Raw genomic sequence first — 16,201 nt, 5'->3', positions numbered from 1 at the left:
CATGCTTCTTATTTTACAGAAATAAAGAATAAAATACATGTTATTTTATTTCATTAAATGTCACCAAAATAAAGGAATGGAATTCACCAAGGACAAAGAGTCCCTTAACCATCACTGCTCTTTCGGTATCCCTAGGAGATTTCAAACCAGGAATTATTCTAAGAGTCTTTTCACTAAATGTTATTCATTTAATATTCCACTGCCATGGAAGAGGACCACATTAAGAAGCTGCTTCTAACTTAATGTAGTTCCAAACCAGTCAAAGCTTTACAGATCACCTGTGAGAGCAGGGATGTGGAAAGTCAGTACAAAGACCTGTGTGTAAATGCAGCATTTTCTTCAGAAGCACAGTTCACAGAAAATGCATTGCGTGCTTCTCCATTAATTAGTGCTTTAAGTTTTCATTACTTCATTGACTCAAGGACAGCTCTAAATAGCCACTTTATTCACACCTCTCCTTTCTCCTGAAGAGACACTAACTCTCATCATTTTCAGGTTGAGAAATTTTACCCTATGTACAGTGTTGCCAAAGTAAGAACAGTTCTCTTTAAAAACAGAATAGATGACAAGAACAGCATGGAGACTGACAGAGCATCTCAATGTTTCCCATAGGAAAATATCTGATGCAAGAAAACACAATTAACATTATGGTTAGATTTATTAACAAACCACATTGACTTCAGCAGACAGCACAATCTCAAGGTGAATTGACTAGCAATAAAGCACAAGAGAGATTTACAATTTTCCAAGGAAGTGTGACTTACCGAATCATTCAAACTAATGTATCTGGCTATTTGCACTGCTATCTGGGATCCATAAGCAGCTCACAACTTATTCACTTCCACTCTTTTATTTTAGTACCATATTTACATGATTCCAATTTTTTATATCATACATCACTGAAAAAACTGCATATGTGTTCTTTGCAGAGACTTTTAAGTCAAAGAGGAGTACAAAAATGGATAAATATTTACAGAAAAACTAAGATTGAAAAAAAAATATTAAGAAACATTATAATGACTAAATTAACTTCCCACTGATTGCATTTCCACTAAATTTCAGTCATCTTGTCTCTCTTCATGCCCTTCTAAAAATAAACATCTTTGTACATTTATCCAAACCATTCTCATTATATTTTTCTGCATCTTTAACTCTGATTTCACGTAACAACTGAGGGCATACAGTGAAAAAAAACCCAAGGAACCGATGAGAGCTTGCTTGCTTTCTTATTTTCAAGACAATGCAATAGACTCCTGCAGTTGTAACCCATTTTGCAGACTGGAAATCCATTTTGTAGAGAAGTCAAGGGAAAACTATGTTTGAAAAGTTGTGGCAGAACAAAAAGAACCAATACCAAATTACACTCTATAATTTACACCATCTAAAATAGTTTATTTTACACAAATCTCTACACAGGAAACCAAAAACTAGATACTCCTCCTGAACTGCAATACAATATAATGAAAAAGGAACAGCATCAATTACTAAGGAAATTTCTTCTTTAAGGCAAACAGACCCAACAACCCAAAAGGTAGAAAGATCCATTGGCATAGCACTTAAAACCACAGAAATGTCTCAGAAGTGGCAAGAATAGATCAGAAAAACAACATTCAAAGGATCAGGTGCAACTCAGGTTCTGTATGAAGACTACTGAATTCACAGATACGAAAAAATCTTTATGCCCTCTATTTTACTACCAACTATAATCCACCATTTCATCTCCAGGAAAAGGGAAGGACAAGAAGAATATCAGTGTGGTAGGAGGTTTGCAAAAGCTGTGGTACTGATTTGGGATTTCCAGATTGCAGTGCCATTTTTCAGGGAAATTGTAAAGACTGTACTTCAGCTTACACTTAGTGAGACCCAGAAACAATCGTCTAGTAACTTGCTCATGCTCACTTTTGTATTTAAAGGATGAAGAAATCCACAGCTGAATCAAATCACAATAGCAAGCTGCCTACTCCAAAAGAAAGAGGCACCAGGCAAGGATAATGTACCATGGAAGGCTAGAACTATATCTGTAAAGATATGATCTTAATATTTTTGCAGTCCATTAAACACTTCCTGCTTTGAAGACAATCATGCCAGGAAAGTGTCAATTCATTCTCCACCAGTTAAGACTATTCGGTAAATCAAAAATTAGAACCAAACATGCAATGCATGTCACTCCCCTCAGTATTTTGTGCAATAGAAGCAAAATACATCTTATCTGTTCTATAACTTGAATTGCAAGACAAAATTTGTTATATTTCCCTCATGTACTGTCAAGTAATTATTACATACCATGTTTCAAATAAGCTGTATAGAATGGTGAGGTGCAACACTGTGCCATTTGGGGCTCAAACGATGCAAGAATACCATGGAATTAGCACAAAGATTTGAAATATGGTGCTTACATGACACGTAAACTTTAAGAACTGTCAATACAAATTTAATTACCATCTAAGGCTTCCTTTAAATCAGTTGTTTTGTAGCCAAAGGACCTGCCTACGACACTGGAAACAAGTGTCTGGAAACTGGAAACTTTCAGCTCTTATCGAAGTGGAGAGAAGAGGGAAAAGAGCTGGAAAATACTTGCTTCAAATTCCCAGAGAGAGAAGAAAAAAAAAAAAAAAGTAGGATTCACTGGCCCAGATAATGACAAACAAAAATGTGACCCTATAGCTGAATCTGTGGATACTCTCTTAGAACACAGTAAAATGGTGTTCTATGCAACAGCAATAGCTGATCGCTCGTTTCTCACAGTACTTTCTATATAAGCTTGACTGGGAGCTGTGTCATTTGGAATAGAAAGCAACATCCAAACTGACCATCACATCAGGGGATGCTCTCCTCAGATGAAACATTTGTATTTTGAAGCTGCACTTGCTAGAACTCAGAAATAATGCAATTTGGCCCCTAGAGATCATGAGAAACTAGGCGGGATAACTGACAGGGAATCAATGTCCACATGATAGCAAAGAATAAAAAAAACTAAACTCAAGCCATATTAACAGTTGTAGCCTTTAGTTTGATGTCTGTGAAATAAATGAGCTTAGTCAAAAGTTGCTACAACAGCCTTTCCATGTTTGCTTTGCAATCTGAAAACGCTCCTCCCTTCTCCTCCCCAAGAATGTTATTTCATCTAATATAATGTAGGAAAAAGTACTTGGTTTATGGCAGTGAAATCTAAATCCCAATGATCCTTAGCACATAATCTTTTAGGTCTTTAAACAGGACTTGTATTTAAAATAAATTCTGTCATTCTTTTACTTTCACCACAAATTGCCTTTCATTAATCCTGATTCAGACTCAGAAAATATTAAAATAAATGTATCGACTTTACCTGTAATGCACTGAAACTGTCCATCTTCTCTTCTTATTGTAAATGCTTCCCCTGGATTAACTTGCACAAGAATAACCTTAAAAATAAAAGTGTTTACAACCATTACACAGGAATATGTAACAGAAGTTTGGTATGTGCAAAAAGTAAGTTTTACTGGGAAAAAAACATTCTTTTTTCTGGTTAGCAAATACATTATTTTTCACTTCACACTTCTTGCTGTCTTCATCCCACAGAGAAAGAGATAAGAGCAAGAATAAGCACAGATATTTTTAAACAAACATTTTTCAAAGAATGAAAGATTGAATAACAACTAAGTAAAACAGTACCTGTACAAATTTTATTTTCTCAACTGCCTGGTATAATTAAAAAGCTATTTGTACAGCTTAGATTATTTCAACAAATTGCATTAACTTCAACATTAATCAAACCATTACATTAACTTTCAGAAGGAAGCCTAGAATTCCCAGTGTTTGACATCAACCACTTGACAGTTAGTTTTCAACACAAGGAAAATACTGTGTCATGTCGCTCTTTACATGTCCCAAGCATATTTGTACATTCATTACTAATAAAAAATATTAGATGTCATGACAAAGTAAGTGCACCAGATGCCCAGCATGAAACAATATGTATAATTTTATTTGTGGAAAGCTGGTCATCCTAATTTTGTAAACCCAAGCAATGCAGAAATGATAGCAAAGCACACAGCAGCCAAAATAAACAGAGAAAGTCTGTACCAAAGCAGAAGCCTGTTACCATTTTAGATTTCTGTATTTTTATTTGAAACCTGCCCTTCTATGAGGAAAAGAAGTTTGTAAACATGAAAAACCTAGCTAAAATTATGAACAAAGGAGAAAAACTCTTTAAAAAGTAGAAGAGCAAGTACATTTTATAATTTCTTTTCTGGACAGAACTTCCTTCAGTCTTGCTTGCACACGTCTAAATAGAGCCTATGTCCTCCTCCCTCTACAAATCAGAAGGAAAGAAATCTTTATAAATACAACTCTTGAGCATTATGGCCAAAAATTTACCTTGTTAAATTGCTAAAAGAAAATAAAATCTTCCATGTTTACAAAAACAAAGCCAACCACCCAAAATGCCCAGAACTGGAAACTTGAGTGTTACTCATTTTAGGAGTACCAGAGACAAAGGAAAGGATAAGAAAATGGTAGAAATCATATGAATTCCTCCCTTCCTGTTGGAGCAATTTCACCAATTAAAGAAAAGATGGCAAATTCTAACTTCTAACACTAACATATTGAAGAGATATGATAGACATTCACATTTTCAAGCTTGGGCTGTGTGATTTCAACACTGATTAGCTCAGGTTTGAGCAAGCACTTTAGAAATACTATCTTGTTTCATGGGTTTTTTTTCTAGAAGCTAGGCTGTTTGAGAAAAAACAATGAACTGTATCAATATTTACATTTTATAAAGCTAATAAATCTTCCAGATCTTCTGAAGTCTGGCTCAATGTAAAATTCACCAAGAGTTAGCATTCATAATATAATCTAAACAAGATTATTTCAGTAATGAATTTCAAAGAAGACTTAAAGGTCTTCAGAAAATATTGTATTGCCAGACTTTATTTTGAAGTGTTTGAAGGTAGCATTTTAACAACTGGCTATCATCACCTTCGGAATGTGATGAAGTAGAGAAATAAGAATAGCCGAGTTCTTACCATTTCTTTTTTGACTCCCCAAGGAGGCATAACTTTTTGAAGGCATATTTCATTGATATATTATTCCCTCTGCCACAACTGAAAATTTTAGCTTGAAGTTTAGACTGGAATAAAAGTACCTAAAAGCTTCATGGTACGTGAGAATGTCTCTCCAACTGTTATGTGTGGGCTGGACAGCTACATTTGCCCATCTCTTTTGGCTGATTTTGGTGCCCAAACTCCTGAGAGGAGCCATTCTGGCTACAACTGACATGTCAATCTGGACCATTCTCAGCTCAAAGTTCTTGGTCACCATCATATGAACAGTGAGAAGCAGAAAAGCTTTAAGGTGATGGTTGGCCCTTGACTCCTGCTTTTAAAGTAATTGGGAATGTGGGTTGACTGGTATTCCCAGTTGTTTCTATTTATTCTGTGTGAGTGCCTGAGGTTCGTAATCTGGGTAATAATGTTCTCTTGGGAACCTGCTGGCTTTCCTACCCCAGGCCTCTTGCTGCCCGCCATCCAAACCTGAGGCTTCAGCTGAGAGAGTGGATTTGAACATGGGAATACACGCACTGGCCCAACTGCAGCAAGTGGGCCCTGCACCTCCTGATTTTGTGTTAAATCAGCTTCTCCTGTGTGAGCACTTTGTTGCTCACTTCACAGGTGCTCTGAGAAGCTAAAGGCAGCCATGGTGAACAGTGAGACAAGCAAAGTTCAGCAGCAGCAAGAGGTCACCTAATGGTGTCCAGCACCATTCTGGTGCCATCAGATCAGGATGCCATCAGATTTTCACATCTTTGATGATATCTGATTGCCAATCCAAAGGGTGGGGAGATTCATCAATTTAATAGAGTTTAAGGAGATCTCAGCTCCTGGAAACAGGAAACAGTGTGTCTTTTGTCAATGGACAATAAGCCTGCTTGATGCCTGACTGTATTTCACTGACTCCCACTTTCAGCCTTGCTTTTATGTAGTGCATTCACATTTTTATTTTACAGCTATTACAAGGTAGGCTGTGTATGCTGCCAAATGTGCCAAAAGAGAGTCTGAATCAGGGCTGAAGAAATTTCAGAAGTTTCAAGAACTACTGCCTTCAATAGTCTTTGTGTTGGGGCACTGTATGACCAAAAGTGGTTTCTGGACCAACCTTATCACAGTTGAACCCAATGGAGTGATCACAGCTCTGAGAAAGGCATTTCTGACACTCTGCACCTCAGTAAATATGATTTAAAAATAAGAAAAATTAAAGCTATGCTATAAAGACAGATAGGTACCTTTCTGGTTGGAAAAGATAGTACAAAAGACTGACAGTCACTCACAGGAATTCCCCCTTATCTAATGAAAGTCTGCAGCACATAAGCAAGATGCAAGAAAAATTCTCTAAAGGAAAATGCAACGTGGTTTTTACAGCATCATATTCTAGGAAAATAAAATAAAATAAAATAAAATAAAATAAAATAAAATAAAATAAAATAAATCTATGGGTTGCTTCTTTACAGCTCTTTCATCTCATTCGAGGGTCCTCTGTGCAGCCTTGCATACCCCATCAGACACGTTATATCATGCACTCAGACATCAGTACTTCTGAAAACCAGGGCCTGAGTCTTTCACACTGAATATTCTAGATCTCGACCTCTTTCCTCTTCTGAGCAAAACATTCAAATTGGCTTGAACTAAGAGAAAAGCTCTGGAAAAATCTGATGGTTCAGCATCTCTTCCTGTGCCTCAACATTTTTGTGATAAATTTTGTTGCTTTAGTAACAGTACCTAAAGTTCTGCTACCCAAAGGCTGACATGCATTCTATCCTTTGCCTGCTTCTCTAAGATAACTATGATATCCAGAGAAAACCCTAATTTGTGATGTGCCAGTCTCAGGGGAGGCACCTTTTGCATGGGCACTTTTCAAGGGCTATTTCTCTTAATGAACAAAACACTAATTGAGAACTTCACAATCTTAACAAAATAATGTGAACTTAGGATACTGAAGCCTTGATACAAGTTCTAGAATCATACAAGTGTTTTTAAAGCACAACCAACTCTAATGGAACCTAATAAAATTTAAAAGTGTAATTTCTGAATGCTATCAGAATTTTGACTCAATGTAGTTTTGTCTCAAAACATGTTAAGGCACTGCCATTAAGAAATAGGAGTATTAGGTCCACTAGTTCTATGTCATTTCCACTGTCACTGTATATTGTTTCCTTTAAACAGCTGTTTAATGATGATCCACATAACCTCAATACAGTTCCTGATGAAAAATAATACAAAATCTCTTTCCAGAGATTAGCATACAAGTTGACAATACAAGAATGCAGAAACACACGTTAAAAGCTGTTCGTGCACAAATAAAAAAGTGGCCACTCAATGGCTGAAGTCTGAAATACCTGAAACATCAGTTGTCAAAACTATCAGTTTTAGAAGTGAAATTTCACACTTTTCAATGGTACTTAATTTATCCTACACAGGTTACTTTAGAAGATAAATCCAAACCAAACGAGCAACATACTAAGCTTAGCAGTAGTTTAATTTAATTCCCCAGATTGGTAAAGACCTCCTAACAAAACGCCTTCTAACAAAACTAATAATGCCATGTATTAGAAAGCTCAGTGTGTATTTCCTGAAATTGGTGTTTGAACTCAGGCAGAAGCTGAACCCAAGCAAGAACATAGGAAATGACCTGATGGTCTGGGTCAGCAGCCCATCTAGCCAAGCACTTTGACTCTAATATATCAATTGAGATGCTGCTTAAGGAGAGTATGTGAGCCAGGCCACTTGGTGCAGTCCATATGTTTGCCTAAACTCTTTGAGTTCACGTACAATTTGAATTGCCTCCACAACCTCCTATGGCAGTAAGTTCCTGAAATACTCTTTTCAGACATTTTACAACCATCTCCTACTAATTACATATTCCCTAGCTTCTCTGCTATGGGATTTGCTGAAAAACAGTCCTGAATAAATTTCATCCACTTCCTTCAATATTTTTTAATATCCCCATCTCCTTGTACCCAGTCTACCAAGGGGTTTTAATATTTCTGATCTCTCCTGGGAGAACTGCTACATTGTCTTGACCACATCAGTGATACCTAAAGCCACATCTACATTAGCAAAGAAAGCAGTACTCGGGAACATTCCCAGGTGCTGGAACAGACACCTGCAATAATGAATATGCTACAGTAGTTCTGAGCATAATACAGGTCTATACAGAACTGAAAACTGTTCCTGAGATCACTCTTACCACACAGTTTGCAAAAAAGATTTACTAAAACTGACTTGTTTCACGACACTTAGCCTCAGTCTCCATGAGCATTTGGAGCATATTTAAATTACTAATATGTAAACAAATACTGACAGTATCCTGAAAAAGTGCTACAATATTTTGCCTTTTGAAAGACTAAAAAAGGGACACTCTTTAGTGGTTTTGAAAACCTATTTTTCACCTTAAATCACAATTTGAGGTGGTCAGATGTGGCAAATGCATTTTTAGAATACAAAAATTCTTACATAAAACAATTCTATAATAATTCTCTCGCTAAAGAATTCCGAATTTAATATAATTTTATTGCAGCTCAAGTAGTGTAATCACATCCTACAGAGAGAGGTAACACTGACTTGCACATACTACCATTAACAGATATAATGATTTAAAAATAATTGTATCTTAAGATCTCATATAGGATTTATTACTACATCAGTGTAGTAATGGATGGAGCAGGATGGAAAGTATGTAGATCTCACATTTAAAGACTCAATGGAAGTACAAATGTTCAAAGAGGAGAATGCTCAATCTTATTCTTATTCAGTAAAATTCTTCACTATTTGCAAGAGAAAATACAGGATGTTTCTGAAGACTGAACCAGTAAAGGAGTTTAATGTTTTTTTCAAGTCTTCAGCTTGTTTCTAACATGAAAGAAATGAATTTGATAAAAATGTCTGGAGTCATAAAGAAACCCCTGTAAGAATGCACGTAACAAAAGGTGGAAGGGAAAGCTGTGCAAGGCAGAGCTGCAGCCACCTTGACTCAGCAGGCTGCTCCAAAGAAAGAAAAAACTTAAGGCCAAATGTTAACACTTATCTTCATAAAGGTCTAGAAGTAATTTTTATCAGCATGAAGCAGAGGCTGCAGAAGACAAAATAAGATCCTTAAAGGTATTTCACTCTGCCAATATGGTCACAGCAGTGTCTTTGAAAAACAAAACAGTAACAATACAAAATATAACTGACTTGTATCTTACTAATCTTTGTCATTATGTATACAGAATACTTTCATAAGCAACCTAAGATTTTGCTCATGCCAGATGAATACAGAGTTAACTTATTTCTTCATTGGAGCACAGTGAGGGCAGAATGGAATTTAAAATATAGAGTTAGCTAATCTTGTTTTGGATTTGTTTGTTTGCACACTAATTTAGGCCAAAAAGCCCATTAACTCCACTGAAATAACAATTAAAACCAACCCTTTATTTGTAAGATACGCACTTCTACAAGCTTCTCTACTTGAACGTCCATCCTCCTAACAGAAGTAGTGATGTACCAGGAGACTGACAGGTTTCAAAATAATTTCAGCTACCTGACAGAAAAGAAAGGCAGCATTAGACTTGTGGCACCAATGTGTATTTACATTGCAACATGAAGGAAAAAGCTTCCCTGGTACTTTCAGTGGAAAAAAATTGACAAACTATAAATAGTCTTGCACAATTAATACCTGGTCTCTGTCAGGTGGTAACTAAGAAAAACTGAAACATAAACCTACGGACATCACTGTGAAATACTAATCAAAATTGGATTCATCCTGAAAAGGATCCTAGATGAGGTGAAAGACTTGCAGAACAGGAAAATAAAAACAGATTAGGACTAACCCCTAAGCATTAACATCTTCACTGTTTTAAGGCAACATCTTTCCATAGCAGAAACTGTAAATACAATTAGAAGTCCAAACTATTTCTGTCCCCATGGAGGAAAAACAAAAAAAAAAACCTGGTAAGTAAATAATGAAATAAATCAAAAAGCTCTAAAAGCTAACTTCAAAAGATCTTACAGCAAGTTTGATGCATTTCTCTTTTGCTCATCATTACACATTTACGAAACCACATCTCCAAAAATTTTAAAAGGCTAAAGGGCAAAGCTTCCTCTCCAAATAAACATACACCATACAGCCAGTCAAAAGCTAGTACCTCAGAATTATTTTGTCATTTCTATCAATTACATACATGTGAAGGACCTATAAGGTAAAAGTGAATTTATTTGATAAAACTCCTACATATTCAAAATATTAATAATACTCTTAATTTATTGCTTAGGTTCTAAAAATTTAAATTTAGTCCAAAGTAAAAAAAAACAACAAGTAATAAAACCACCAAAACCCTAAAAATCCCACAACAAAAAAACCCTCAAAGAATAAATGATTGTGTTTAGAAGTATATTAGATATTCCTTCACACAGACACAAAACAAAACAAATCCAGAATTAAGACATTTGTTAACTTTTTCCTTCACACTGCTCTATCAAGTTATGAGGATCTTCCTAATTTGGAGAATTTTTTTGCAGATCAGAATAAGGTTTTTGCAAATTTGAATAAGGTTTATAGAAGAGACTTACCCTTACCACATCATAATGATCTTAAATATTACACATTTTAGAGCCACTGTTCAAATAATACCTGTATTTCTAACAGGGCAAGACTGACTGATACAGTTTCTGATCTTCTAAGCCAGCACAAACATCAAGAGAAGCAAGTCAGATACAATAAAACTTTGTTTACAAGTTTGGTATTTACAGCCGAATTTTCAAATCTTTCCTAGCATGTAACAAACTGTGTTGTCCAAATAAATTCTTTTATATGCTATGTTGCCCAAATTTAGCTTTTATACCTAAAAGCTTCTCTGCAGAAGTTATTAGCTACTGAATTTAAAATATAATTTAAAAAATTTAACTTTCCTAATACTTATAGGTTTATTCCAAAACAGCTAAGTGTTAGCCAAAAAACTGAAACTATAATTTTAGAGTTGCTGGGATATGGAAGAAAGATTTTAGTATTTGCAATTAAAAAAAAAAAAAAAAAAAAAAATCAAGCTTGTTCTGTCTCCAGAATATCTTGGCTCTCAAACCCATCCTTCAGTACCAAGGACTATCAGCCTTCTGAAGGGGAAAAGAAAAAGATTACATTTTTTAATCCTGACTGAGACTAAAGAAACCAAAATACATTAAACATTTGTGTCATGTGTGAAGTTCAGGGATAAGCCCAGACGAGAACTGGCACTCTGTTCTCTCCATACGTTAGCTCTGTCTACAGCCACAAAGGCAAGAAAACCAAAGGAATCAGACTAAATTTCAGGCTAAAGGAGCATTTTGAATCCTTCCCTCCCCCAAGCCACACACCACTTCACTCTGAAAGGGAAAGGAACTAAAAGGGTTACTTTGTATCTTCCTCTAAAAGAAGTTAGTTACACTTTGTGAATTTACATATTTTTCCAGAATGAGTGAAATCTGGGACAAATTTTTCAACCAAGCTAAAACCCTCTGAACATACATAACTAGAATGCTAATAGAACTACAACTAAATATATCTTAACAAACAAACAACACAATCCTTTAGCAACAAAGCCGATTTCTAGCTTGGCATACACATTAAAATGGCAAAAAAAGTGGGGAAGTAAGATGTGAAGGAGAAAGTGGAGGGGGGAGGGAAGTTGAACATGGTACAATAACTTTAGTCATTGTAATGTAACATACTCTTATTTCTTCATGTTATATATTTAATACTAGCAAACTGTGGTTAAAGCACACTTAAATGTAACTAACTATATAGTAACAACTGTTCCTGTACAATAAATAAGATTACAAGTTGGAGCAAAAACAATATTACTAAAAAGCAGAGTTCTGTTTTTCCCTCATTCTGGAGTGGTTTTGGGAATGTAAGTGTTTTTTGGGTTTATGGGGAGTTTTGGGTTTTTCTCCTACAAACAAACTTCCTAAAAAGCAAGAGGGTGAAGTGTTCCAAGATCTTTGCTTGGACCTTTAAAACCATAATTTAAAGATAACAGAATCATAAACCATTTTTATACTAGCAGAAACAATACTATTTTTTCTGAGATGTTTTACTAAGAAAGAGAAGAGTGTTTCAGGCTTGGGTTTGTTTTGTTTATTACTAATCTTAAAACATCTATATTTAGCATTATATGGTTATAGGTGCTGAGTCAGTAGCAAAAGATTGTCAGCAATCACAAATAATGGAAAGAATTGACCAAAATTGTATTTCTAAATGCACTGCTAATACACATCAACATGAAAAAAAAAAAAAAAAAAAAGACAGCAGTGGTTTGTCTAAAAATACTGCAACTGAAATTAGCTCAGCAGCACTCAAAGATTTTTACCTAAAAGGACAAAGGTAGATGCATTTTTTAATATTTTTCAAATTTAGGAAAACATCGTAGCTAATACTCTTGGTCATTCCGACTCCAAAAATTTTTAAAACATTGAACCTGTCAAGAGGGTGGTACAGCGAAGCTCTTTGTAAGATGTACACTGTATCTTTAACAGTCTGTCTGCAACAAGATTATAAAAGGGTGTATTTCTAGAAAAGGGTGAATATAATACAACACAACTTCCAGGCAGAGCCACATTTATGCTCTGTCATTAGGGCACGTATTCAGAACAATTACATTCTTCTCCACTAATAGTTCCAATCAAGATGTTAATTAGTGACATGCTTTATCTCAAAACCCATTTCAAAAGCCTTAGCTCTTAGACTTACTGTTGCTCGCATCCTTTTATTTCTCTCATTCAACTGGTGCTACCACAGTGACAAAGGATGAAGGAAGATTCAACAGGCACCACTCCGGCTGCTCCAGTCTGTTCCATTCACTTAACACTGAGGTAATCTTCGGGGATGTGTTGAGCACTGCCCCCCCTCCCGTTAACAGGGCACCTGAACCTGAACGCCACGCAGGAGGATCCCCCTTCACCTTCCTCTATAGCTGTGCATCCACCAAGCATGTGGAGGCAGGACGTGAAAGGTAGGATCAATTAACAATATAGTCAGCAATACCTACCTCAAGGCTTCCTTCCTATCAAATTAGCCAACGTACAGTGAGCTTCCTGCTGTACATGAATGTATCATGTCACCATAGCAACTAAATCAACAAATAGCTGCTGCAGCATCTGCTTCTGGATCATCTAACGTCAGTCAACAGAAGGTTCGGGTTTAAGAGAACAAAGCTTCCAAATATATGCCGTTTTATAACTGCATTTTTAATTTAGCATCCTGATTCCCAGATAGGATATACTAACTCAGAATGAACCAACTTCTGACTTTATAATCTGCAGTACAGTTTATGACTTCATTTCTCAAGTAAGCCAGAAAGAACAGAAGAAAAAAATACTTCGTAAAAGAATAAAAAGAAACAGCAAAGAAATAATCAACTGGATTCTAATGCACTCCCTCAAACACTGTACTACTTTATACCATGCATTTACTAAGACACATGAAAACAAAGATGTTTCTGTACTTTGCTTTATAATTTACATATGTCTGCCCTGAATAATAATATAGACAGAAATACCTCTTACTAAATATTAGTAATAGAGGCATTTCAGATAGCTGACAAAGATGGTTTCCCTCTATTAGTCTCCACTTCAGAGCTAAACTGAAAACATCCAGTATTGTTTTCTGGCAACCTCACATCTGTGGTTTTTAAACCCAACAACAGAAGGGGACCACTGGCACACCCTCACCTGAAGAAAGACAGTTTACACAGGGCAAAACATACATCCCTCTCTTCTTTTGAGAAATTACTTCAAATACCACTTATGCACCACTGGTTTAAGTCCTAACCCACAGCCAGATCAGATATAGAAAACTGCTTTGAAATTGTCCTGGTATTCAGAATGCAAAAACATAACATTACAGACTAAATGCTGTCTAAGGTATAAAAAAATTCTAATGTTACTAACATCTGATGTCTTCAGAGGTAGTAAGTAAGTGTACCAAGACACAAAGTGTACAAAGCCCTTTTATGTAAAAGGACCCAAAGCTACAGCCTACTTACAACAAAAAAGTAACTTTTTTTTAACTTCAAGTCATATTCCTAACATTTGATCATCATGAAATTATTTACCAAGTAAAAGCTTTCTAGGCAAAAAAGTATTGGTTATTCATATCCAGTATCATTTTATTACTAAAACCACCTACATTTAGTTTTCAAAGCAGATCTTTTTCCACCCATCTTTTGTTACAAGGAAAATCATTACATCTAGGTTGGCTCTACAGCATGTGGTCCAGTAAGCAAGGAAAACTAGATGCAGACTGAAGATACTAACATTGCTGTGGCTCTCATACCAACTTTCTGTAATTAGTGGGTTTGTCACCTCACTTGTGCCAGAGTTCCCATTTGCAGGGGTAGTCCAGCAGCATTTGTAAGTTCCTACATGCTACTGATCAAAGGATACTGCAAGACTTGAGTGTTGTTATTCATTAGTAGCACAGAAATTGCCAGATGGAATCACATCTGTGGTCGAGCTAAGGTGATGTCAGTTACAAACACAGAACAAGTTGTTTTTCCATTGACTGTATGTTCAAAATCTGGTGCTTATATCATAACAAGGCTAATGAGGCTATGAACTACTCTGTTCCATAATCAAGCCCACTATCACTTAAAAACATATTAAATGGAAAAATGCAAAAGATCTATTTAACAGGTATTACAGAGAGTATATGATTATTAAATAGGAACACCTGACATCTGTAATAAAAGCTAAATTAAAACAGTACCTTAAATTGTTTTAAATTGCCAAAGGGTTATGAATTTCGTGGTCATGAAGTGATACTTCCAAGTGCTTCTTTCTTACAGTCATCTTTCAAAAGATCTGTCTCTCATCTTCTTTTAAACTTAAAAGCTTCCTCTCTCTACATGTACATTGGCTACCAACCAATGAAGAGTTTTGAAAACTTTAGATCAGCCTTTATACACACCAATTTGTGGCAGACTCAGCACACAACATTTCTGTGTTATCTATAAGGAAATGTTAGAATTTTCTTTTTTTCCTTAAATTATCTTCTGGTTTTAGTATCAATAACAGACAAAAACAGGCTTTTCACCATTATTTATAGAAGCGTCCTGTAGACTTTGATCTTTGTCCAAGTAATGTGATACAACACTCGTAAACACCAAAGTTGTAAATCTTTTATTTTCCACTGTATTTATTTGAGCAAATTACAGTTTACATGACCACACATTTCTCTATCCTAGCATCTGCTAGTACTGACTATAAGGATCTAACTGCTCTAGATATGGAGTTTAAACTTTCTTCATTAAGAATAGTAAACATATGGGTAGTAAAGGTCATTAACAAATCTTGGGTATCAGGACCAGGGAGGAAATCCATACAGAATTAATTGTTACATAATATGTTGCAATAGCAATTTACATGCTTGGGATTTTGAAAAAAACCAAATAAAATACAAACTATTTCAGCTTACACAGACAGTAGCTGCATGTTTGGAAAAAGTGATTGAAAGAAGCCATTTTCTCAGTGACACGCTTCTAAGGCCTGTATTTTCAGAGGACAGACCAACCAACTCTGCATCATTTTTCTAAAAGGCAGCTGACAGATAATAAAATCAGTAAACATTTAATCTTTAACCATTGCTACAAGATACTGTCAGCACCACTGATTGTGCTAAGATGACAGAATATCCCTAGAACCAACTGGAAATAGGGAGATTGGAAAGATGGTAAGACTGTTCACTGGCACTGGCATTAAAAACTATAGATCTCAATAAACTTCCATTGCTTTTTGTAGAAAGGTAGGCTGGAAAGATCCAAGAATTGGTGATTTTTTTTTTTCCTAGAAAACGAATTTATCAAACGTTTTAAAATTTCTTACTGTACTTGTGTTTCTTGTCCTTTTCACATGGAAGATGATCAGCTGAAAAAGATGACCACTCAGAAGGGCAGGCAAAGATGATTTCTAGCCTTGTTTTATAAAACACAAGGTTTTTTGAGAAGAACCAGTAAAAGATAAATGTTAAATTCTGCATTGAATGTCACTGATAAATGTTCAAGACTTGTTAGTGTCCACATATAACAGTGCCAATCAGTGTACATTCCACAAGTGTCTGTCTCATTCTTAATATTAAGAAATAATTACAATTTTGATCTACTTGCTTCTTGTCTCGTCTCTTTTGCATTCTTAGTTCTCACAGCTTGCCTAAGCAA

At 35.6% G+C, this 16,201-nt stretch overlaps 1 protein-coding gene across 3 annotated transcripts in view; it reads right to left on the bottom strand.

Annotated features, from left to right (window-relative positions):
* FNDC3A (fibronectin type III domain containing 3A) overlaps positions 1–16,201 on the bottom strand; it is a 111,390-nt gene that overhangs the window by 70,080 nt on the left and 25,109 nt on the right. For 2 of the 3 annotated variants that reach the window (XM_083884966.1, XM_083884967.1), the window contains exon 3: positions 3,326–3,401. In XM_083884966.1, coding sequence (XP_083741092.1) covers positions 3,326–3,401 — 76 coding nt within the window. Of the gene's footprint in view, positions 1–3,325; positions 3,402–9,464; positions 9,556–16,201 lie in introns of all 3 variants that reach the window. The other variant, XM_083884968.1, reaches the window with a different exon arrangement.

Source organism: Zosterops lateralis (assembly GCF_965231275.1).
Source record: "Zosterops lateralis genome assembly, chromosome: 2".
Lineage (NCBI taxonomy): Eukaryota > Metazoa > Chordata > Aves > Passeriformes > Zosteropidae > Zosterops > Zosterops lateralis.
Note: the sequence above shows the minus strand (reverse complement) of the source record. Positions and strands in the feature narration are given on the sequence as shown.